At 44.6% G+C, this 23,761-nt stretch overlaps 1 protein-coding gene across 1 annotated transcript; it reads right to left on the bottom strand.

Moving 5' to 3' along the window:
- Positions 1–60: 60 nt before the first annotated feature.
- Positions 61–23,515, bottom strand: LOC121573284 (inhibitor of nuclear factor kappa-B kinase subunit beta). The gene is made up of 22 exons (XM_041885141.2): positions 23,377–23,515; positions 22,694–22,842; positions 15,180–15,274; positions 12,669–12,789; positions 12,482–12,551; positions 9,157–9,245; positions 8,362–8,451; positions 7,927–8,051; positions 7,280–7,387; positions 7,019–7,151; positions 6,678–6,872; positions 6,371–6,485; positions 6,093–6,216; positions 5,772–5,923; positions 4,632–4,693; positions 4,435–4,538; positions 4,225–4,274; positions 3,963–4,062; positions 3,429–3,576; positions 3,234–3,334; positions 2,863–2,962; positions 61–1,130 (listed from the first exon to the last, which is right to left on the bottom strand). Exons 2-22 carry the CDS (start codon positions 22,796–22,798, stop codon positions 1,071–1,073), a joined length of 2,247 nt encoding a protein of 748 aa, XP_041741075.1. The 5' UTR covers positions 22,799–22,842; positions 23,377–23,515; the 3' UTR covers positions 61–1,070.
- Positions 23,516–23,761: the final 246 nt, after the last annotated feature.

Below are 23,761 nucleotides of genomic sequence, written 5' to 3'. Positions count from 1 at the left end.
AATTACAGGCCTCTCTCATCTTTTTAAGTGGGAGAACTTGCACAATTGGTGGCTGACTAAATACTTTTTTTCCCCACTGTAGAGCTCCAGCATAAGGCATTATAAAATGTACAGTTTCTAAAACGTTTTCCCCCAAAAGCCCGGTTCTACTAACTGTTACAGTATGCAGGGTTCTCCCCAGGATTTTTTAACAAGGTGGTGCTGCCGAGTACAGCTGGGGGAGGCCCGGAGGGGGGCAGTGCCAACCTTGGACTCAAAGATTTTTGCGTTTTTTAACACCTGTAACTGCCATTTCCTGCAATCTAGAGCAAAAATGTGCCCTATATGATAACAAATAAAGTACAAAATATTTATGTTTTTACATAGTGGCACAGCCAGTCCATAAGGGGGGCGCAGCGCCTCTTTTAAATTTTTTGGGGAGAACCCTGAGTATGGTAACTGAATATACAAGCTACAGCTAAAACCTTGGTCAGAGAATATTTTGTGGCAAGCATAAAAAAACATTTGAAAGATTAGGAATCATCACCAGGGTCCAGACCAGACTTTTTTAGAACCAGTACCACCAGGACTTTAGTGAGGAGGACAACCAGTGAGATTACTGGTTTTGATTTTGAAATACAGCTATGCCAGTGGTCAACATCCATTTTCCTCATTCAAACCTACACCCTTTAGAGCAGGATTAGATGACTCCAATACACCAGGATATAGATTACAGCGGTATTGCGCATGTTAATGTAGGCACCCCAATGAGCCTGGAAAATATCAATGTTGGCTCAATCCATTATTTTTGGGCCACCCCCAAGAGTCAATGTCAAATTGTGCGATGCACTCTGTTGCAGCAAGTCTTCCCTACCACACAGCAGCAGCAGAGGACCACAACAGGGGGTCTGGAATGGGACGGCTCTTCTGTTTGACATCAGCTTGAGACAGAATCGTCCCTTAACCTCAGGTCTAGGATCAGATTACTCTAACTCCAATCCTTAACATGACAATTATGGGGATGACATCATATCTGACCCTGTATCAGTAGCTAGGGGAAACTCCTGCCTCCTCCGAGGGAACCAGTAGAATCAGGAAAGATCAGAGGAAAGGTCCTGTCTTTCACTCAGCCACGTCCACTCTCTCAGCAACTAGGAGACAAAGACAGCCAGAGAGGGTTGTATGTTTTTACCACCCTGTGTGTGTGTGTGTGTGTGTTTGTGAGAGAGAGTGTGTGTGTGTGTGTGTGTGTGTGTGTAAGTGTACAGTGGGGAAAAAAAGTATTTAGTCAGCCACCAATTGTGCAAGTTCTCCCACTTAAAAAGATGAGAGAGGCCTGTAATTTTCCTCATAGGTACACGTCAACTATGACAGACAAAATGAGAAAAAGATTTCCAGAAAATCACATTGTAGGATTTTTTATGAATTTATTTGCAAATTATGGTGGAAAATAAGTATTTGGTCAATAACAAACGTTTCTCAATACTTTGTTATATACCCTTTGTTGGCAATGACACAGGTCAAACGTTTTCTGTAAGTCTTCACAAGGTTTTCACACACTGTTGCTGGTATTTTGGCCCATTCCTCCATGCAGATCTCCTCTAGAGCAGTGATGTTTTGGGGCTGTCGCTGGGCAACACGGACTTTCAACTCCCTCCAAAGATTTTCTATGGGGTTGAGATCTGGAGACTGGCTAGGCCACTCCAGGACCTTGAAATGCTTCTTACGAAGCCACTCCTTCGTTGCCCGGGCGGTGTGTTTGGGATCATTGTCATGCTGAAAGACCCAGCCACGTTTCATCTTCAATGCCCTTGCTGATGGAAGGAGGTTTTCACTCAAAATCTCACGATACATGGCCCCACTCATTCTTTCCTTTACACGGATCAGTCGTCCTGGTCCCTTTGCAGAAAAAACAGCCCCAAAGCATGATGTTTCCACCCCCCATGCTTCACAGTAGGTATGGTGTTCTTTGGATGCAACTCAGCATTCTTTGTCCTCCAAACACGACGAGTTGAGTTTTTACCAAAAAGTTCTATTTTGGTTTCATCTGACCATATGACATTCTCCCAATCCTCTTCTGGATCATCCAAATGCACTCTAGCAAACTTCAGACGGGCCTGGACATGTACTGGCTTAAGCAGGGGGGACACGTCTGGCACTGCAGGATTTGAGTCCCTGGCGGCGTAGTGTGTTACTGATGGTAGGCTTTGTTACTTTGGTCCCAGCTCTCTGCAGGTCATTCACTAGGTCCCCCCCGTGTGGTTCTGGGATTTTTGCTCACCGTTCTTGTGATCATTTTGACCCCACGGGGTGAGATCTTGCGTGGAGCCCCAGATCGAGGGAGATTATCAGTGGTCTTGTATGTCTTCCATTTCCTAATAATTGCTCCCACAGTTGATTTCTTCAAACCAAGCTGCTTACCTATTGCAGATTCAGTCTTCCCAGCCTGGTGCAGGTCTACAATTTTGTTTCTGGTATCCTTTGACAGCTCTTTGGTCTTGGCCATAGTGGAGTTTGGAGTGTGACTGTTTGAGGTTGTGGACAGGTGTCTTTTATACTGATAACAAGTTCAAACAGGTGCCATTGATACAGGTAACGAGTGGAGGACAGAGGAGCCTCTTAAAGAAGAAGTTACAGGTCTGTGAGAGCCAGAAATCTTGCTTGTTTGTAGGTGACCAAATACTTATTTTCCACCATAATTTGCAAATAAATTCATTAAAAATCCTACAATGTGATTTTCTGGATTTTGTTTTCTCAAATTGTCTGTCATAGGTGACGTGTACCTATGATGAAAATTACAGGCCTCTCATCTTTTTAAGTGGGAGAACTTGCACAATTGGTGGCTGACTAAATACTTTTTTTCCCCACTGTATGTGTGTGTACCTGCATATCGCTCTCCGACTCCTGGATGGTCTCCTGTAGCAGGCTCTGTAGTCGACTCTCAAACGTCCTGCTCTCCTCGATCACCAATAGAGACTCATCCCTGAAACACACACACACATGCAAGCAGTCTCAGACACACTTCAAATACACACAAAACACCAACTCACTACAGAGAAGAGCACACACCATCATAAACACATTCATCCATCTATCTATCTATCTATCTATCTATCTATCTATCTATCTATCTATCTATCTATCTATCTATCTATCTATCTGTCTGTCTGTCTGTCTGTCTGTCTGTGTCCAGCCGTCTGTCCACCTGAAGGAGGTGTGTGTGGTTGTGTGTGTGTATGTGTGGGTGTACTCACAGCTGCTGTAGGCTGGGTCTGGGGGTCAGTAGAGGGGGAACGGAGGAGGAAGAACGTCCCGCATCCACAGGACTCCCACTCACCGGGCTGCGCACCTTACTCTGAATAACAACGAAGGATACACACTGATCAGGAGTGTGTGTGTGTATGTGTGTGTGTGTCCGTGTTTCTGTATGTATTTGTGTGTGCACTTACACAGGCTACTTTAAGCAGGTTCCATAGTTCCTTTTGTCGTCTCTCCTGTAGATTCATCAGGACCTGTTCACTCTCAGCCATCCTCTGTACCACGCCCTCTACACGGGGTAGCAGCTCCAGCACACGCTGACGACACACCACTGTTTTACTGCAACACAAACACACGTCTTACTACAGGGAGAGAGTGAAAAAACGCAAATGTATGTATATGTAACGGCACCTGAGGTGTGTGTAGACTAGTGTGTGTGTGTGTGTGTGTGTGTGTGTGTGTGTGTGTGTGTGTGTGTGTGTGAGTGTGCATGGACACCTGAGGTGTGTGTAGACTAGTGTGTGTGTGTGTGTGTGTGTGTGTGTGAGTGTGTGTGCATGGACACCTGAGGTGTGTGTAGACTAGTGTGTGTGTGTGTGTGTGTGTGTGTGTGTGTGTGTGTGTGTGTGTGTGTGAGTGTGCATGGACACCTGAGGTGTGTGTAGACTAGTGTGTGTGTGTGTGTGTGTGTGAGTGTGTGAGTGTGAGTGTGTGTGCATGGACACCTGAGGTGTGTGTAGAAGTCTTTGAGTTTCCTCTCGTAGAACTGGACTGCCTGGACCACCAGACGCACTACCTCCTGACTGTCCCCCCCACACCTCTGGTCTGGAGAGAGGGAGGGAAGAGAGAGAGAGCGGGAGAAGGGAGAGAGGAAGTGAGAGAGGAAGTTTTCTAGTCTATAATGACATGTTCTCAGAATCACAAGTAGACAGCAGAAGTCTATACTGTGATGGTAAATCGTCACGAATGGAAAAGTGGTAAACCAACCTCTGGGTTTCTCTCTCAGCTTACGGAACAACTCCATGGCCTTCCCCTCACTGTAGCCGAACGAGGAGAGGAGAAAATAGAAGGAACAGTTCAAGTTTTAGCTCACTAAAGGCCAGGGATCAGCTGACAGGGTAAACTGCTTAGATGCATTTATAGATCTTGTTCTGGATTAAAGACTGGTCTGTTGAGATGTTTCTGTCTGTCTCTTACAGTGTGTCCAGGGCCTCTCCACTCCTCCACGGTTGTCTCTGGAGGTCCACGATGTCTGTCTGGAGGAGCATCATCTCCTCTTCCAGCTCTGTCACCCTCTCTGCCTGCAACACAAACAAACATATTTACTTACACACACACACACTCACAAACAAACACACACACACACAGATAGGAAGGCAGGCACGCACACTTACCTGGCCACAGCTGACTGCAGTCTGCTCCATCTCCCTCCACACACCCAGCAGCTTTTCAGAGGCTAGAGACAGAACACGTTACATTACACTAGTCTAGTACTATAGTGTGGAATATACACTGCGTGTACAAAACATTAGGAACACCTTCCTAATATTGAGTTGCACCCCCTTTCGCCCTCAGAACAGCCTCAATTCGTCAGGGCGTGGACTCTACAAGGTGTCGAAAGCATTCCACAGGGATGCTGGCCCATGTTGACTCCAATGCTTCCCACAGTTGTGTCAAGTTGGCTGGATGTCCTTTGGGTGGTGGACCATTCTTGATACACACGGGAAACTGTTGACCGTGAAAAACAAAGCAGCGTTGCAATTCTTGACACACTCAAACCAGTGCGCCTGGCACCTACTACAATACCCCGTTCAAAGGCACTTAAAACTTTTGTCTTGCCCATTCTCCCTCTGAATGGCACACATACACAATCCATGTCTCAAGAATTAAAACTCCTGTAGCCCTTTACTGCAGTCAATGACCAAAAGCGCCCTCTTTGGCCTGTTATTCATATTTTTCATAATTTCATCATTAATAAAGATTAGTTTTAAAAAATTGACGAAAATCTGGTGTTTCTATGTCAGAGTTTTGTTATAGTTCTGTCTTCTGTGATGTATATCAAGTGTAATATTGGGATGCAAACTCAAAATGTAATACATTTCAACTCTATATCTGACATGGTACAGGCGTCTTCTTTTTCTTAAGCCCATAACGATGTGTGTGAGGTGTATACTTTTGTTTCAAAGTAGATTTGTTTAAGACTACCAAGAATCACTCTGTGTGACCCTGATTTAGCCCACTGCAGTAAAAGGTTAACCTGTCTCCTTTCCTTCATCTACACTGAATGAAGTGGATTTAACAGGTGACATCAATAAGGTGTAATAGCTTTCACCTGGATTCACCTGGTCAGTCTATGTCACAGAAAGAGCAGGTGTTCCTAATCTTTTGTACACTCAGTCAATATATAGTCAACCTATCCATGCTGAGTTGCAGTCTGGGGCAGTCATAAACATATACTATGGCTGTTGTCTGGTCCTGATATATTCCAGTTGTGACCCCTGTACATTACAGTACCTGTGTATCCAGTAGCCTACCTATCCCTGTAGCTCTCTGCTCCTGGTATTTGTCCATGTCTATGTGCAGGCTGGTAGAGAAGAAGTCTAGTTTGGCCGTCAGCCTCTGGTTCATAGACACCATCTCATTCTTCTGCTTCGACAGGGAGCTGTTGTGTCTCAGCAAACTCATACTGATAGAAAGAGAGAGAGAGAGAAATAAAGAAAGAGAGGTAGAAAGAGAGAGAGAGAGTTTTGGGACTATTCCGTGACTTTCATTGTACCAGGCAAGCTAAATCAACAGCTCTTTAAGTATTTGACATTTGACTCCCCGGATAGAATAAGTATGTTTTTGAGTCTTACAGGGCAGCTTTCTGTCCCTGCTGTAACCTCTGCCAATCCTCCTTCAGGGTGCGGATGGTGTCCCAGGCCTGGCCCCAGGTCCTCCTCAGAGGACTGTAGGTCAACACGTGCTTAGGGTCCGTCTCTGAGAGGGAGAGAGAAAAAGAGAGAGAGACAGTTCCAGTGTATAACAGAATGCTCACATATTCACATGTAGAAAGTAGAGACAGTTGTGAGAGATGGCCACTTTTCATTGATATCTTTCACTTTTCTTAGCATTAGTGTGTGTGTGAACTCACGGACAAAGCGTATGTTCTCTGGCATTTTGCGGGGGGTGAACTGGGGCTCGTAGCTGCAGGAGGAACGGTCAAACAGAAACACCAGAGGAAGGTCTGTCCTCCTCCCGTCTATCTCCTGAGAGAGAGAGAGAGAGAGAGAGAGAGAGAGAGAGAGAGAGAGAGAGAGAGAGAGAGAGAGAGAGTAAAGATACGTGAAGACTTCTTATTATCCTTTACACCTGCAATATCTTGACTACTCTGTCCGACATGCTATATGAAACACATTTTGATTGGATTATAGATTATGTGTCAACATCAGATAGATTACAGTGTAGTCGATGGCACACTGCCCCGCCTCGCCCTGTGGCTCCAGAGCTAGTCCTGCCTCCAACAGTAGCTCTTGATTTGCTGGAGGGATGTTGGTGTCACACCCGATTCGCTGCTGCAGATCAGCCACGCTCTCATTGGCCGAGACAGAGTAGGTGAAGATTTTAGCAGACACCATGTTCAATACGTGAACCAGCTAGCGAGGGAGAGCGAGAGAGAGAGAGAAAGAATCAACAAAACAAATCCTTCCATTACAACCCAGTGTCTTGCCAACCAAGGATCCTGTGAGAGAGATGTGTACTGAATTAAAGAGAGAGAATGGACCAGAAAGTGTGTGTGTACCTTCAGCCCCAGTATAGTCTCTAGCTGAGAGAAGCAGTCTGAGGAGGTGGTCTGGGGGTCTGCCTTGCCTCTCTCCTGGGGAGACCACCTCAGCATCAGCTGCAGCCAGCTCTCTAGACGGCCCAACAACAGACTACCACACACACACACAATGAGGAATAATTCACCCAAATGATCAAATGACTTATCTCATGTCTTAATAAATTGAAAGTACTTTATTGGCAAGGAGAAATGGCCCCAGGTGGCGGTGTAGTGACTCACGTGTTGAGGTTGTTGGGCTGGGGCAGGTGTTTAGAGAAGCGCACCTCCCCTGTCAGGTCCTCATAAACCACAATGTCATGATCCTGCTTCAACTTCACCTTATTATGCCTGAGAGAGCGAATGAGACAGAGAGAGAGATGAGGGGGAGGAGAACAGATAATTAGTATTTTTCTATTTCAATTGCTTAGATTGCTAACGATAAGATATACATTCACATGCTTGCACACAGACAAACACACACGCACACACACACACACATAGGGAATGCAAGCTTGGCCATGCCAGTCTTGTCAACGCTGGCCACAGAGGCCCACATGGGCAGTACACACACATTTCCCCTTGTTCTTTAGGTCTTTGATAGCGTGTTGAAATATAATCATATTACAGTATAACTTGAGTCTGGAGTGTGGTCTATCATAACCAAACATACCACCCTTTAGGAATACCATTCAACAGGTTTATTATTGTAGCTCAAGGTTGAACACAGCAGGATAAAGCAACAATGGGTCCGTGTTTCTAACAGGGGAAAGAACAATAAGAGGTTTAGCTGGAGGGTGTGTGTGTGTGTTTGTAGTGGGTGTGTCTAGTGTGTGTGTGTGTGTGTGTGTGTGCGTAGTGAGTGTGTGTTCGTTTGTGTGTGGCAGTACCAGGGCACGGGTTGCCAGGTTGGCAGGAAGGGGCGGAACCCAGTAATGCACTCAAACACCAATGTTCCAAAGCTCCAATAATCCACGGTCACTGTATACTTCTGTCTCTCCAAGAGCTCTGGAGCCTGAGAGAGAGAGAGAAAGAGAGATAGAGATAGACATAGAGAGAGAGAAATAGATAGAGATAGACAGAGAGAGATAGAGATAGACAGAGAGAGATAGAGCGAGAGAGAGAAAGCGGGGAGAGAGAGAGACAGGAAGGGGAGTGGGAGAAGAACTGTGAAAAATTGCTATGAAAAAGAAGAACCTATGAGAGATAAAAGAACAGAGAGGGAAAGTGAGATAATTCCTAGTAAATGTATATCTCTGATACTACCACAGAGATATACAAATAGAACAGATAGAATAAGTGTTAGCCACAGTAGCACCACACACCAGGTATTGCAGTGTTCCAACGAATGAGGTACACAGACTGTTCTGGTCCAGTTCCTTGGCATAGCCCAGATCTATGATCTTATGGATCAACTACAGAGAGAGGAAGAGATAACAGTGTCACGGGTTATGCTTAATTTCACGATGTATTCCTAGTATTAACTAAGAAATGACATGGTAAAACAGTAACTACATAACATATAATTAACTAATAAATATCAAATAACTACTTTGGTGCTCTACTGCCTTTAAGAACCGTTTCATATAATAGTTCTACGGCCCCTACTTCTCAAAGCAAGCACTGTACTCCAAACACACACCGTCACCAGGAGGGCGTTTAGTATTGCTATTGTGTGTGAAACGTTTCACAATAAAAATCATTTACGGTCAATTTAAACCAGAAAGAAATATGTGTGTTTTGTGCCGTACCCTTCATATAATGCTATCAAACAATACAAGGGCGTATACATAAACATTTAGCAACAACTTGTTTTAATATGTCTGGCCTTAGTTAGTTATACAACTAGATTTCTGTCCATGCAATCCTATTGAGAAGTTTAGGGATGGATGGTATATATTGCATTATTAACTAGATGGAGACATATTGGGCAAGGTAAGAACTATTACAGAGGGTGGGTGTCTGTTGGTTTTGGCGTTTGCAGTGGTTTGTGGTTCTGTGATTAGGCAGGTCATGAACCCATATTCAAGATCATGTTAGCCTGTTGAGCCAAAGCCAAGGCATTTGTCTGGGAGTGACTGCAAAGAGTTCAGTTTCTAAAATCACACAGGGAGACTCACTCTCTTCTCTCCCTGCTGTAGGACGATGTTCTCTGGCTTTAGATCTCTGTGGATGATCCTCTTCTTATGGAGGTAGGTCAGAGCAGAGGCTAGGAGACAGAGAGAGAAGGGGGAGAGAGAGAGAGAGAGAGAGAGAGAGAGAGAGAGAGAATAAACAAAACCAAGCTATCCAGTCACAACCCAGTGTAATCAAACAGTATCCTGGTATTTTAATCAAACAGGTAATCAAATAGGATCCTGGGCTTCTTTCCTGCTTTCTCTTGTCAATACAGACTAACCAGAGGAGAGCATCAGCATCATTTAGGGGGTGAATCATTTGGCATTACATTACACTGCTAATAGGGCATCGAAAAGCAACCTGACCACTCTGGAAATGTAATGAGTCCGAGACTAATGATACAGCCGTGTGTGTGTGGGGGGGGCACTTGTGCATGGTACTGTGTGATTCAACATACTGTGTCATTGATGTCCAGTAAGGGTCTGGCCTTTGTCTCTGTGCTGTAGGGTTGATTGGCATGGTCACTTAACATCCTGCATCAATGGGTGACTGGTGAGTGAGTTGGCTAAGAGTGTTAAATGATGCGGATCCCGTAACCCCAATGCCCCTGTATGTGAGTGTGTGTGTCAGGGCTCGGCGGGTGGTACATTGTAAAACTCTCATCAGCAGGAAGTGCCCACCAAAGTTCAACAGGAAGAGGAATGATTTGAGTGGGTGTGTGTTACTACTTGAGTATGAGTATGTTTTGCATGTCTGCATTTCAAGTGTTGCACCTATCTGTCTGTGCCTGCTCTCAGAGATGTGAGATCTATGGATTTATACAGTGGGGAAAAAAAGTATTTAGTCAGCCACCAATTGTGCAAGTTCTCCCACTTAAAAAGATGAGAGAGGCCTGTAATTTTCATCATAGGTACACGTCAAATATGAGAGACAAATTGTGGAAAAAAATTCCAGAAAATTACATTGTAGGATTTTTAAGGAATTTATTTGCAAATTATGGTGGAAAATAAGTATTTGGTCACCTACAAACAAGCAAGATTTCTGGCTCTCACAGACCTGTAACTTCTTCTTTAAGAGGCTCCTATGTCCTCCACTCGTTAACTGTATTAATGGCACCTGTTTGAACTTGTTATCAGTATAAAAGACACCTGTCCACAACCTCAAACAGTCACACTCCAAACTCCACTATGGCCAAGACCAAAGAGCTGTCAAAGGACACCAGAAACAAAATTGTAGACCTGCACCAGGCTGGGAAGACTGAATCTGCAATAGGTAAGCAGCTTGGTTTGAAGAAATCAACTGTGGGAGCAATTATTAGGAAATGGAAGGCATACAAGACCACTGATAATCTCCCTCGATCTGGGGCTCCACGCAAGATCTCACCCCGTGGGGTCAAAATGATCACAAGACCGGTGAGCAAAAATCCCAGAACCACACGGGGGGGACCTAGTGAATGACCTGCAGAGAGCTGGGACCAAAGTAACAAAGCCTACCATCAGTAACACACTACGCCGCCAGGGACATAAATCCTGCAGTGCCCTGCTTAAGCCAGTACATGTCCAGGCCCGTGCTAGAGTGCATTTGGATGATCCAGAAGAGGATTGGGAGAATGTCATATGGTCAGATGAAACCAAAATAGAACTTTTTTGGTCAAAACTCAACTCGTCGTGTTTCGAGGACAAAGAATGCTGAGTTGCATCCAAAGAACACCATACCTACTGTGAAGCATGGGGGTGGAAACATCATGCTTTGGGGCTGTTTTTCTGCAAAGGGACCAGGACGACTGATCCGTGTAAAGGAAAGAATGAATGGGGCCATGTATCATGAGATTTTGAGTGAAAACCTCCTTCCATCAGCAAGGGCATTGAAGATGAAACGTGGCTGGGTCTTTCAGTATGACAATGATCCCAAACACACCGCCCGGGCAACGAAGGAGTGGCTTCGTAAGAAGCATTTCAAGGTCCTGGAATGGCCTAGCCAGTCTCCAGATCTCAACCCCATAGAAAATCTTTGGAGGGAGTTGAAAGTCCGTGTTGCCCAGCGACAGCCCCAAAACATCACGCTCTAGAGTAGATCTGCATGGAGAAAGGGCCAAAATACCGTGTGTGAAAACCTTGTGAAGACTTACAGAAAACGTTTGACCTGTGTCATTGCCAACAAAGGGTATATAACAAAGTATTGAGAAACTTTTGTTATTGACCAAATACTTATTTTCCACCATAATTTGCAAATAAATTCATAAAAAATCCTACAATGTGATTTTCTGGATTTTTTTTCCTCATTTTGTCTGTCATAGTTGACGTGTACCTATGATGAAAATTACAGGCCTCTCTCATCTTTTTAAGTGGGAGAACTTTCACAATTGGTGGCTGACTAAATACTTTTTTTCCCCACTGTATATGCATCCCTGAGCGTGTGTGTGTTTGTTTATTTATGCGTGTTTCCTCCTGTGAGTATGGTGTGAGTGTGTTCAAGTGTAGAAGTCTGTACACAGTCCTGCTCTCGCATATCTGTGTGCATGTATAAGATGATTTATGATTTGGTGTGAGTGTGACGATGTGTGCCTATGAATATCAGGAAGTTTGCGGTTAGCTTATGAAGACTTGCAGTTTCATATTTAGTATGGTCATGTCTGGTCATGTCATGCCAGTGAAAAATCTGTCGATGTGCCCTTGAGCAATGCACTTAACCCTAATTGCTCCTGTAAGTCGCTCTGGATAAGAGTGTCTGCTAAATGTATAAGGTAAACAGGGTGAATGGAAAACACTATCAAAGTTTAGACAAAATGTATCTGAAATGTGTCAGCAGTTAAAGCAAGTTCAGCAACTGTCGAGCATCTAAAAAGGCCTACTCGATGATGAAAATGAAAATACATGTTTGTGGGTTCACTGGACTTCCTGGCTTGTCTTCACTATGTAATATACATGTAATAAGATAATCATTTAGAAGACGCTATTACCAAAGCAAGAAACTCACAGTAAACACATATTTTCAGTACATGTGGCCTATGCAGGAATCAAACCATCACACTATGTGTGAGTGGTGTCAATGGTGACTGGCCTGTGGTTAGGGTTGTTGATGATGTCACTCTAAAAGTCAGACAGACAGGTGTGTGTGTGACACACACAGGCCATGCCCATTTACTCCATCCAACAGGAAGTTGATCATACATTAACTGTCACCTCACAGGAAGTGGCTCTGTGATGTCACCATCAGGAACGTGGAACATGGCCAAACTGCTGGCATTTGACACAGACACCATGTCTGACACTTTGAGAATTGGTCAAAATCCCAGTGTAAATGCAATGCATTAGAGCTACTACTCACATATGTCCCGTAGCAGAATAAGGATGGAACCCTCCCTCATTCCACAGCAGTTCTCCAACACGTTCAGATACTGGAGAAACACACACACACACACACACAGGAGAAACATGAACAGCATAAGGCTGTGTGTTTGTGTGTGTGTATGTGTGTGTGTGTGTGTGTGTGTGTGTGTGTGTATATAACACACCTTCCTCAGGTCACCTCCCTGACAGTACTCCATGGCCAGTAGAGGTAGATCGTGGATGCGTAAGGAGGACTGCAGTCCTTCAGGAACCTCCCTCGCTGCTACCACGTTCACATGGTCCAGTCTGAGAGACAGAGAGAGAGAGAGAGAGAGAGAGAGAGAGAGAGAGAGAGAGAGAGAGAGAGAGAGAGAGAGAGAGAGAGAGACAGAGAGAAACAGAGAGAGAGAGAACAGAGAGAGACAGAGAGAGAGAGAGAGAGAGAGAGAGAGAGAGAGAGAGAGAGAGAGAGAGAGAGAGAGAGAGAGAGACAGAGAGACAGAGAGAAACAGAGAGAGAGAGAGCGAGAGAGAGAGAGAGAGAGAGAGAGAGAGCGAGAGAGACAGAGAGAGACAGAGAGAGAGCGAGAGAGAGAGAGAGCAGAGAGAGAGAGAGAGAGAGAGAGAGAGAGAGAGAGACAGAGAGAGACAGAGAGAGAGAGAGAGAGAGAGAGAGAGAGAGAGAGAGAGAGAGAGAGAGAGAGAGAGAGAGAAAAAGACAGAGGGTAGGAGAGAGACAGTTATGTACTGTTGCATCACTGTAGAATGTATAAATGTGTTTCTGATTGTCCAGGCTGAACTGTCCTAAAACCGTCCAATAAAAACCTGTGAAAACAATTTCACTATATTACTGTACCTAATATGCAAGTGGTTAGGTGATACAGATGATGGTAATCACTGGGATAATAAATAGTCATGAGGTCATCATCAGTCAGCAGACAATGTACAGTCATTGTGTGTTTTAGTCTCATAATGGTAGTCTGAGAAGTAACTGATTGCTAACCCAAACATTATCAGAATATCATAACAACCCATCACCACTGGACACGGTGTGAGGCAGTATAGTGAAAAATGTATGACTGGAAATGGAAAATCTCTAGTGACTTCTGTAAGGTTAACTGACGTCCGCTGGGCAGTGTGTGTGCAGTTATGGGGTGTCTGTAAATGTATGATGTAGTGGGGTGTGTGTGAGGTGTTATAAGGTGTTTGTAAAAGTGTGACTCTATCAAAGGCTTTCATGCCTGCACTGCACTGCACTGCACACACACACACACACACACAAAAGAAAAAACCTGAAGCTGACTTTGACTCAACATTTAAGGGCTTCAGTTGACCTTGGCTGAAAATCTGATGTTATTACATTGAACTTTGGGTTTAAACTTTGCATGGGCAAGGCTATGACGGTGTGTGTGTGTGTGTGGCTTAGCAGTGCTTGGGTACAAGAGAGGGTTGTGGTTGAGACCACATCTGTCTGACAACAACACACTCGTTAAAGCATGACCTGACAACAAGAAATCCTCACACATTCATACAAAAATACACACACTGGCAAATTACCTCTCCACACCCACACCCAACTTGACCACCAAGAATTAGCCCCCCCCTTCCCACCCCTTCTGACACCAAGACAAATTGTCACCCCCCCACACAGCGCTACTCGCCAACAGGAGTACCACTGGCACCACAGCCAAGATGAGCTGGTGGAACACTACCTATCCTGTGCCAAATGACCAACACAGAACCCACAGACTGAAATAGACCCAGCTTTCATGTCTTTTTAATGTCATTGCTCATTTTTACTACAGCTGAATAAAACAATTGTTCCATTGTAGTATTTTTCCTGCCCCAATGTGGACTGCAAAACAAATGAGGGGCCATAACAAGTGTCAGTGTCATGGAATGTGCCGTGACATCTTATGTGGCCTTTCTCTACGACAGAAGGCAAGCTGAGGCATGATGCTAATAGCAGAGAGAACAAAGCAAATAGGCATTGTGAAACATGCAAATCTCCCTGAATGTTTCGTTACAAATAAATCTAATCAAATCACATGCGCAAAATACAACAGGTGTAGACTTTACAGTGAAATGCTTACTTACGAGCCCGCTCCCAACAATGCAGCGTTAAAAAGTAAGAAAAATATTTTGTAAATAAAAAAGGAGATAGTAACACAATAACGAGGCAATATACAAGGAGTACCAGTACCGAGTCAATGTACAGGGGTAAGAGGTAGTTGAGGTAATACAGTATGTACATGTGGGTAGGGGTAAAAGTGACTAGGCAATCAGGATATATAATAAACAGAGTAGCAGCAGCATATGAGTGATGCTGTGTAATATTGAGTGATGCTGTGTAATATTGAGTGATGCTGTGTAATATTGAGTGATGCTGTGAGTAAGACAGGCTCAAGTGGGATATACGTAACGTAATCCCAATTGGTGATTTGGTAATAAGGCTAATTTGTTGGATTCACACTGCCAACTTCCTGTCTTACTGTACTCCATAGCCATCCATATCCCTTCCCCTGCTGTGTTGGCAGATATGACGCAAATGGATTGGTCTACAGCTACCCTAAACCCATTGTAAAGCTAAGTGGACCCATTGCCATATTGCTCGCACGATGCAAGTCCCTTAAGATCGGTAAATAAAAATAAAACGTTTTCGTAGACAAAAAAGTTTGGTGGGAAAAAGTCTCTCACCTCTTCATTATCTGTATTTCCAGACACCAGCGTTCTCTGTTCCTCTCACTCAGCTCCTGACGACACTGCTTAATGGCTATCTGCTCCTCTGTGTCCTACACAACAACACACACGTAGGATTAGACACACACACATAAACACACACACAAACACACTTACAATGCTGTTACAATACACACAGTACACAGAAAGAGACAGGCCTGACGCAATGTAAAGCGCCTACGCAACGTAAAGCCTGTCTGAAGTATAATAGTCACATACATTTTACATTTACATTACATTTTCGTCATTTAGCAGACGCTCTTATCCAGAGCGACTTACAAATTGGTGCATTCACCTTATGATGGCCAGTGGGACAACCACTTTACAATATATATATATATATATATATATATATATATATATATATATATACAGTGAGGGAAACAAGTATTTGATCCCCTGCTGATTTTGTACGTTTGCCCACTGACAAAGAAATGATCAGTCTATAATTTTAATGGTAGCTTTATTTGAACAGTGAGAGACAGAATAACAACAAAACAATCCAGAAAAACGCATGTCAAAAATGTTATAAATTGATTTGCATTTTAATGAGGGAAATAAGTATTTGACCCCCTCTCAATCAGAAAGATTTCTGGCTCCCAGGTGTCTTTTATACAGGTAACAGGCTGAGATTAGGAGCACACTCTTAAAGGGAATGCTCCTAATCTCAGCTTGTTACCTGTATAAAAGACACCTGTCCACAGAAGCAATCAATCAATCAGATTCCAAACTCTCCACCATGGCCAAGACCAAAGAGCTCTCCAAGGATGTCAGGGACAAGATTGTAGACCTACACAAGGCTGGAATGGGCTACAAGACCATCGCCAAGCAGCTTGGTGAGAAGGTGACAACAGTTGGTGCGATTATTCGCAAATGGAAGAAACACAAAAGAACTGTCAATCTCCCTCGGCCTGGGGCTCCATGCAAGATCTCACCTCGTGGAGTTGCAATGATCATGAGAACGGTGAGGAATCAGCCCAGAACTACACGGGAGGATCTTGTCAATGATCTCAAGGCAGCTGGGACCATAGTCACCAAGAAAACAATTGGTAACACACTATGCCGTGAAGGACTGAAATCCTGCAGCGCCCGCAAGGTCCCCCTGCTCAAGAAAGCACACATACAAGCCCATCTGAAGTTTGCCAATGAACATCTGAATGATTCAGAGGAGAACTGGGTGAAAGTGTTGTGGTCAGATGAGACCAAAATCGAGCTCTTTGGCATCAACTCAACTCGCCGTGTTTGGAGGAGGAGGAATGCTGCCTATGACCCCAAGAACACCATCCCCACCGTCAAACATGGAGGTGGAAACATTATGCTTTGGGGGTGTTTTTCTGCTAAGGGGAAAGGACAACTTCACCGCATCAAAGAGACGATGGACAGGGCCATGTACTGTCAAATCTTGGGTGAGAACCTCCTTCCCTCAGCCAGGGCATTGAAAATGGGTCGTGGATGGGTATTCCAGCATGACAATGAACCAAAACACACGGCCAAGGCAACAAAGGAGTGGCTCAAGAAGAAGCACATTAAGGTCCTGGAGTGGCCTAGCCAGTCTCCAGACGTTAATCCCATAGAAAATCTGTGGAGGGAGCTGAAGGTTCGAGTTGCCAAACGTCAGCCTCGAAACCTTAATGACTTGGAGAAAATCTGCAAAGAGGAGTGGGACAAAATCCCTCCTGAGTTGTGTGCAAACCTGGTGGCCAACTACAAGAAACGTCTGACCTCTGTGATTGCCAACAAGGGTTTTGCCACCAAGTACTAAGTCATGAGAGGGGTCAAATACTTATTTCCCTCATTAAAAGGCAAATCAATTCATAACATTTTTGACATGCGTTTTTCTGGATTTTTTTGTTGTTATTCTGTCTCTCACTGTTCAAATAAACCTACCATTAAAATTATAGACTGATCATGTCTTTGTCAGTGGGCAAACGTACAAAATCAGCAGGGGATCAAATACTTTTTTCCCTCACTGTATATATATATATATATACAGTGGGGAGAACAAGTATTTGATACACTGCCGATTTTGCAGGTTTTCCTACTTACAAAGCATGTAGAGGTCTGTAATTTTTATCGTAGGTACACTTCAACTGTGAGAGACGGAACTAAAACAAAAATCCAGAAAATCACATTGTATGATTTTTAAGTAATTCATTTGCATTTTATTGCATGACATACAGTGGGGAAAAAAAGTATTTAGTCAGCCACCAATTGTGCAAGTTCTCCCACTTAAAAAGATGAGAGAGGCCTGTAATTTTCATCATAGGTACACGTCAACTATGACAGACAAAATGAGGAAACAAAATCCAGAAAATCACATTGTAGGATTTTTTATGAATTTATTGGCATATGATGGTGGAAAATAAGTATTTGGTCAATAACAAAAGTTTCTCAATACTTTGTTATATACCCTTTGTTGGCAATGACACAGGTCAAACGTTTTCTGTAAGTCTTCACAAGGTTTTCACACACTGTTGCTGGTATTTTGTCCCATTCCTCCATGCAGATCTCCTCTAGAGCAGTGATGTTTTGGGGCTGTCGCTGGGCAACACAGACTTTCAACTCCCCTCCAAAGATTTTCTATGGGGTTGAGATCTGGAGACTGGCTAGGCCACTCCAGGACCTTGAAATGCTTCTTACGAAGCCACTCCTTCGTTGCCCGGGCGGTGTGTTTGGGATCATTGTCATGCTGAAAGACCCAGCCACGTTTCATCTTCAATGCCCTTGCTGATGGAAGGAGGGTTTCACTCAAAATCTCACGATACATGGCCCCATTCATTATTTCCTTTACACGGATCAGTCGTCCTGGTCCCTTTGCAGAAAAACAGCCCCAAAGCATGATGTTTCCAACCCCATGCTTCACAGTAGGTATGGTGTTCTTTGGATGCAACTCAGCATTCTTTGTCCTCCAAACATGACGAGTTGAGTTTTTACCAAAAAGTTATATTTTGGTTTCATCTGACCATATGACATTCTCCCAATCCTTTTCTGGATCATCCAAATGCACTTCAGACGGGCCTGGACATGTACTGGCTTAAGCAGGGGGACACGTCTCGCACTGCAGGATTTGAGTCCCTGGCGGCGTAGTGTGTTACTGATGGTTGGCTTTGTTACTTTGGTCCCAGCTCTCTGCAGGTCATTCACTAGGTCCCCCCGTGTGGTTCTGGGATTTTGCTCACCGTTCTTGTGATCATTTTGACCCCACGGGGTGAGATCTTGCGTGGAGCCCCAGATCGAGGGAGATTATCAGTGGTCTTGTATGTCTTCCATTTCCTAATAATTGCTCCCACAGTTGATTTCTTCAAACCAAGCTGCTTACCTATTGCAGATTCAGTCTTCCCAGCCTGGTGCAGGTCTACAATTTTGTTTTTGGTGTCCTTTGACAGCTCTTTGGTCTTGGCCATTGTGAAGTTTGGAGTGTGACTGTTTGAGGTTGTGGACAGGTGTATTGTATACTGATAACAAGTTCAAACAGGTGCCATTAATACAGGTAACGAGTGGAGGACAGAGGAGCCTCTGAAAGAAGAAGTTACAGGTCTGTGAGAGCCAGAAATCTTGCTTGTTTGTAGGTGACCAAATACTTATTTTCCACCATAATTTGCAAATAAATTCATTAAAAATCCTACAATGGGATTTTCTGGATTTTTTTCTCCTCAATTTGTCTGTCATAGTTGACGTGTACCTATGATGAAAATTACAGGCCTCTCTCATCTTTTTAAGTGGGAGAACTTGCACAATTGGTGGCTGACTAAATACTTTTTTTCCCCACTGTAAGTATTTGATCACCTACCAACCAGTAAGAATTCCGGCTCTCACAGACCTGTTAGTTTTTCTTAAAGAAGCCCTCCTGTTCTCCACTCATTACCTGTATTAACTGCACCTGTTTGAACTCGTTACCTGTATAAAAGACACCTGTCCACACACTCAATCAAACAGACTCCAACCTCTCCACAATGGCTAAGACCATAGAGCTGTGTAAGGACATCAGGGATACAATTGTTGACATGCACAAGGCTGGGATGGGCTACAGGACAATAGGCAAGCAGCTTGGTGAGAAGGCAACAACTGTTGGCGCAATTATTAGAAAATGGAAGAAGTTCAAGATGACGGTCAATCACCCTCGGTCTGGGGCTCCATGCAAGATCTCACCTCGTGGGGCATCAATGATCATGAGGAAGGTGAGGGATCAGCCCAGAACTACACGGCAGGACCTGGTCAATGACCTGAAGAGAGCTGGGACCACAGTCTCAAAGAAAACCATTAGTAACACACTACGCCATCATGGATTAAAATCCTGCAGCGCACGCAAGGTCCCCCCTGCTCAAGCCAGCGCATGTCCAGGCCCGTCTGAAGTTTGCCAATGACCATCTGGATGATCCAGAGGAGGAATGGGAGAAGGTCATGTGGTCTGATGAGACAAAAATAGAGCTTTTTGGTCTAAACTCCACTCGCCGTGTTTGGAGGAAGAAGAAGGATGAGTACAACCCCAAGAACACCATCCCAACCGTGAAGCATGGAGGGTGGAAACATCATTCTTTGGGGATGCTTTTCTGCAAAGGGGACAGGACGACTGCACCGTATTGAGGGGAGGATGGATGGGGCCATGTATCGCGAGATCTTGGCCAACAACCTCCTTCCTTCAGTAAGAGCATTGAAGATGGGTCGTGGCTGGGTTTTCCAGCATGACAACGACCCGAAACACACAGCCAGGGCAACTAAGGAGTGGCTCCGTAAGAAGCATCTCAAGGTCCTGGAGTGGCCTAGCCAGTCTCCAGACCTGAACCCAATAGAAAATATTTGGAGGGAGCTGAAAGTCCGTATTGCCCAGCGACAGCCCCGAAACCTGAAGGATCTGGAGAAGGTCTGTATGGAGGAGTGGGCCAAAATCCCTGCTGCAGTGTGTGTAAACCTGGTCAAGACCTACAGGAAACGTATGATCTCTGTAATTGCAAACAATGGTTTCTGTACCAAATATTAAGTTCTGCTTTTCTGATGTATCAAATACTTATGTCATGCAATAAAATGCAAATTAATTACTTAAAAACCATACAATGTGATTTTCTGGATTTTTGTTTTAGATTCCGTCTCTCACAGTTGAAGTGTACCTATGATAACTCCTGAGTGGCGCAGTGGTCTAAGGCACTGCATCGCAGTGCTAACTGTGCCACTAGATCCTGGTTCGAATCCAGGCTCTGTCGCAGCCGGCCGCGACCGGGAGACTCATGGGCGGCGCACAATTGGCCCAGCGTCGTCCAGGGTAGGGGAGGGAATGGCCGGCAGGGATGTAGCTCAGTTGATAGAGCATGGTGTTTGCAACGCCAGGGTTGTGGGTTCGATTCCCACGGGGGGCCAGTATAAAAAAATATGTATTCACTAACTGTAAGTCGCTCTGGATAAGAGCGTCTGCTAAATGACTAAAATGTAAATGATAAAAATGACAGACCTCTACATGCTTTGTAAGTAGGAAAACCTGCAAAATTGGCAGTGTATCAAATACTTGTTCTCCCCACTGTATATATATATATATTATATTTTTTTGGGTAGGGGGAGGGTAGAAGGATTACTTTTATCCTATCCCAGGTATTCCTTAAAGAGGTGGGGTTTCAAGTGTCTCCGGAAGGTGGTGAGTGACTCCGCTGTCCTGGCGTCGTGAGGGAGCTTGTTCCACCATTGGGGTGCCAGAGCAGCGAACAGTTTTGACTGGGCTGAACGGGAACTGTGCTTCCGCAGAGGTGGATGAACGCAATGCCCTCGTTTGGGTGTAGGGACTGATCAGAGCCTGAAGGTACGGAAGTGCCGTTCCCCTCACAGCTCCGTATGCAAGCACCATGGTCTTGTAGCAGATGCGGGCTTCAACTGGAAGCCAGTGGAGTGTGCGGAGGAGCGGGGTGTCGTGAGAGAACTTGGGAAGGTTGAACACCAGACGGGCTGCAGCGTTCTGGATGAGTTGTAGGGGTTTAATGGCATAGGCAGGGAGCCCAGCCAACAGCGAGTTGCAGTAATAAATCAATTAACACTTAAACTCTGGGCAACACATAATGAGCTGTACGACCAGCTTATTGTTTATTTGGGGTATTAAGATGGCATCCTCAACAATCCAGGAAGTAACGGATGGCATCATCACCAGTGATTCAGAAAGTAGCAGAGGAAGTACCATGAACACAATGCCAGAGCACCTCATGCCCTTCCCTCCATTTCCTATGACAGACCGAAGTTACACTATATATACAAAAGTATGTGGACACACTTCAAATTAGTGGATTCGCCTATTTCACCACACCCGTTGCTGACAGGTGTATAAAATCGAGGACACACCATGCAATCTCCATAGACAAACATTGGCAGTAGAATGGCCTTACTGAAGAGCTCAGTGACTTTCAACATGGCACCGTCATAGGATGCCACCTTTCCAACAAGTCAGTGCGTCAAATTTCTGCCCTGCTAGAGCTGCCCCGGTCAACTGTAAGTGCTGTTATTGTGATGTAGAAACGTCTTGGAGCAACAACGGCTCAGCCGTGAAGTGGTAGGCCACACAAGCTCACAGAATGGGACCGCCGAGTGCTGAAGCGTGTAACGCGTAAAAATTGTCTGTCCTCGGTTGCAACACGAGTTCTAAACTGCCTCTGGAAGCAACGTCAGCACAAGAACTGTTTGTCAGGTGCTTCATGAAATGGGTTTCCATGGCCGAGCAGCCGCACACAAGCCTAAGATCACCATGCGCAATGCCAAGCGTCAGCTGGAGTGGTGTAAAGCTCGCCGCCATTGGACTCTGGAACCGTGGAAACACGTTCTCTGGAGTGATGAATCACGCGTCACCATCTGGCAGTCCAACGGACTAATCTGGGTTTGATTCTGTGATTCCAACTTTGTGGCAACAGTTTGGGGAAGGCCCTTTCCTGTGTTAGCATGACAATGCCCCCATGCACAAAGCGAGGTCCATACAGAAATGGTTTGTCGAGATTGGTGTGGAAGAACTTGACTGTACATCTACGTCCCTCTCATCCTGTGATGTCATAGGCCAGGGAGGATGGGCCAGGTGACAGGATAAAGCTGAGTGTATTTCCTGTAAGTTAAATTTAAAGCATTCATGATGAGGGAATGTAATATTACATCAGATATTAATGTGGGGGCCTCCACAGGTTCTGCTAGGTGTGCAGCAGCATAGGTCGTAGGCTATCTGATGACAGTAAGAAGTATAAAAAAATGCCACCACTGAGGCAGCTTATACGTGATAGCATAGCACCTTTGCAAACACAAAAAATATGGTAAAAGTTAAAGGTAACAAAATACACACATGAATGGTATGGGTGGTCCTCTGTAGCTCAATTGGTAGTGCATGGCGCTTGTAACGCCAGGGTAGTGGGTTCGATCCCTGGGACCACCCATACGTAAAAATGTATGCACACATGACTGTAAGTCACTTTGGATAAAAGCGTCTGCTAAATGGCATATTATTATTATATTATTATTACCTTGTTCTGCCATCGGGTGACGTTCCCGAAGCCCCCGGTCCCCAGGCGTTCCTTCAGCTCCCAGGAGCCACAGCTCTGCTGCTGCTGCAGGGGAACGCAACTCATGGTCCTCAGATAGTCCTGACCTCAGCCACACAACAACACAGGATCTGGAAAAAAGTTTACTACAGCATTATTTGCCTGTATGTACACTGTATGTAGGCCTAACTAAAGCATGTCTGGACCTTTGGGGCACTGAAGGTAGTAGCAAGCAGGCCGTATTTATTTCTAAATATATGGTAACAAGTAACTTCGGCTACTACTTGCACTATAATGACAGGGTTACTAGCTCAACATCCATAGCTGTTCTCTCTGAATACATAATAGGCTACATTATATCAACACTGAAATGACAACACTGATTGTCAGCAGGCTACAGGAGAACATAAAATGTATTCTTTATAAAGCAGCAGCACAGCAGTATAATGCGGATAGTTTCTGTGTGTGTGTTTCGATTTATAAAAAATAAAAGTATGCTTATATTGTGTTTATAAACATCACAATCTTTCTAGTTGCTGTTTTCCGCTTATTATAGAAGACTACAGCTGGCATTAGGCTTCCCCGATGCTACTGTAATGTAGCACAACTACCGCGAGGACCTCTCACCTTTCGATCGTGAGTAGTGACTGTAAAATTAGGCCTACCTGAAACGTAGACTTTGGCCAATGAAAAAGTTCGGTTTATAATGATAGACGCAGCTACCTAGCATACACTTTTGTTCATGAAAGTAACCTTCACTTTCTCTCGACTTACTACTGTAGATGGCGACAAAAAAAATCTCAAAATCTACTTCCTGAAAGTCAGATTTCCTGTAAACCTGAACGCGGGGTTGATCCGCCCACAAAGAGCATAGCGCATTCTTCGTCTGTGTGAAACTGAAGGCCTACTGTAGACTGGTACTGCTGAAATAGGTCACTGCTGATATAGGTCAATACCTGATACACGGATACAGTAGCTATGTTCATAATCTCTGTCAATGTCTCCAATGGAGACTCAGTGACTAGTGCTGTCTTTGTTTGGAGAAGGAGA

The sequence above is a fragment of the Coregonus clupeaformis genome, chromosome 18 (assembly GCF_020615455.1).
Source record: "Coregonus clupeaformis isolate EN_2021a chromosome 18, ASM2061545v1, whole genome shotgun sequence".
Classification (NCBI taxonomy): Eukaryota; Metazoa; Chordata; class Actinopteri; order Salmoniformes; family Salmonidae; genus Coregonus; species Coregonus clupeaformis.
This window is presented reverse-complemented; position numbering and strand designations above follow the sequence as displayed.

What these genes read in the sequence shown, in the direction of transcription:
- LOC121573284 (XM_041885141.2), bottom strand. Translation starts at nt 22,798, where the DNA reads ATGAGTTGCGTTCCCCTGCAGCAGCAGCAGAGCTGTGGCTCCTGGGAG. An exon ending in TACAGCAGGGAGAGAAGAGA is followed by an intron (nt 8,452 to 9,156) that starts GTGAGTCTCCCT and finishes CTCTCTCTGTAG; the next exon opens with TTGATCCATAAGATCATAGA. An exon ending in GGAGAGGCCCTGGACACACT is followed by an intron (nt 4,275 to 4,434) that starts GTAAGAGACAGA and finishes GTTCGGCTACAG; the next exon opens with TGAGGGGAAGGCCATGGAGT.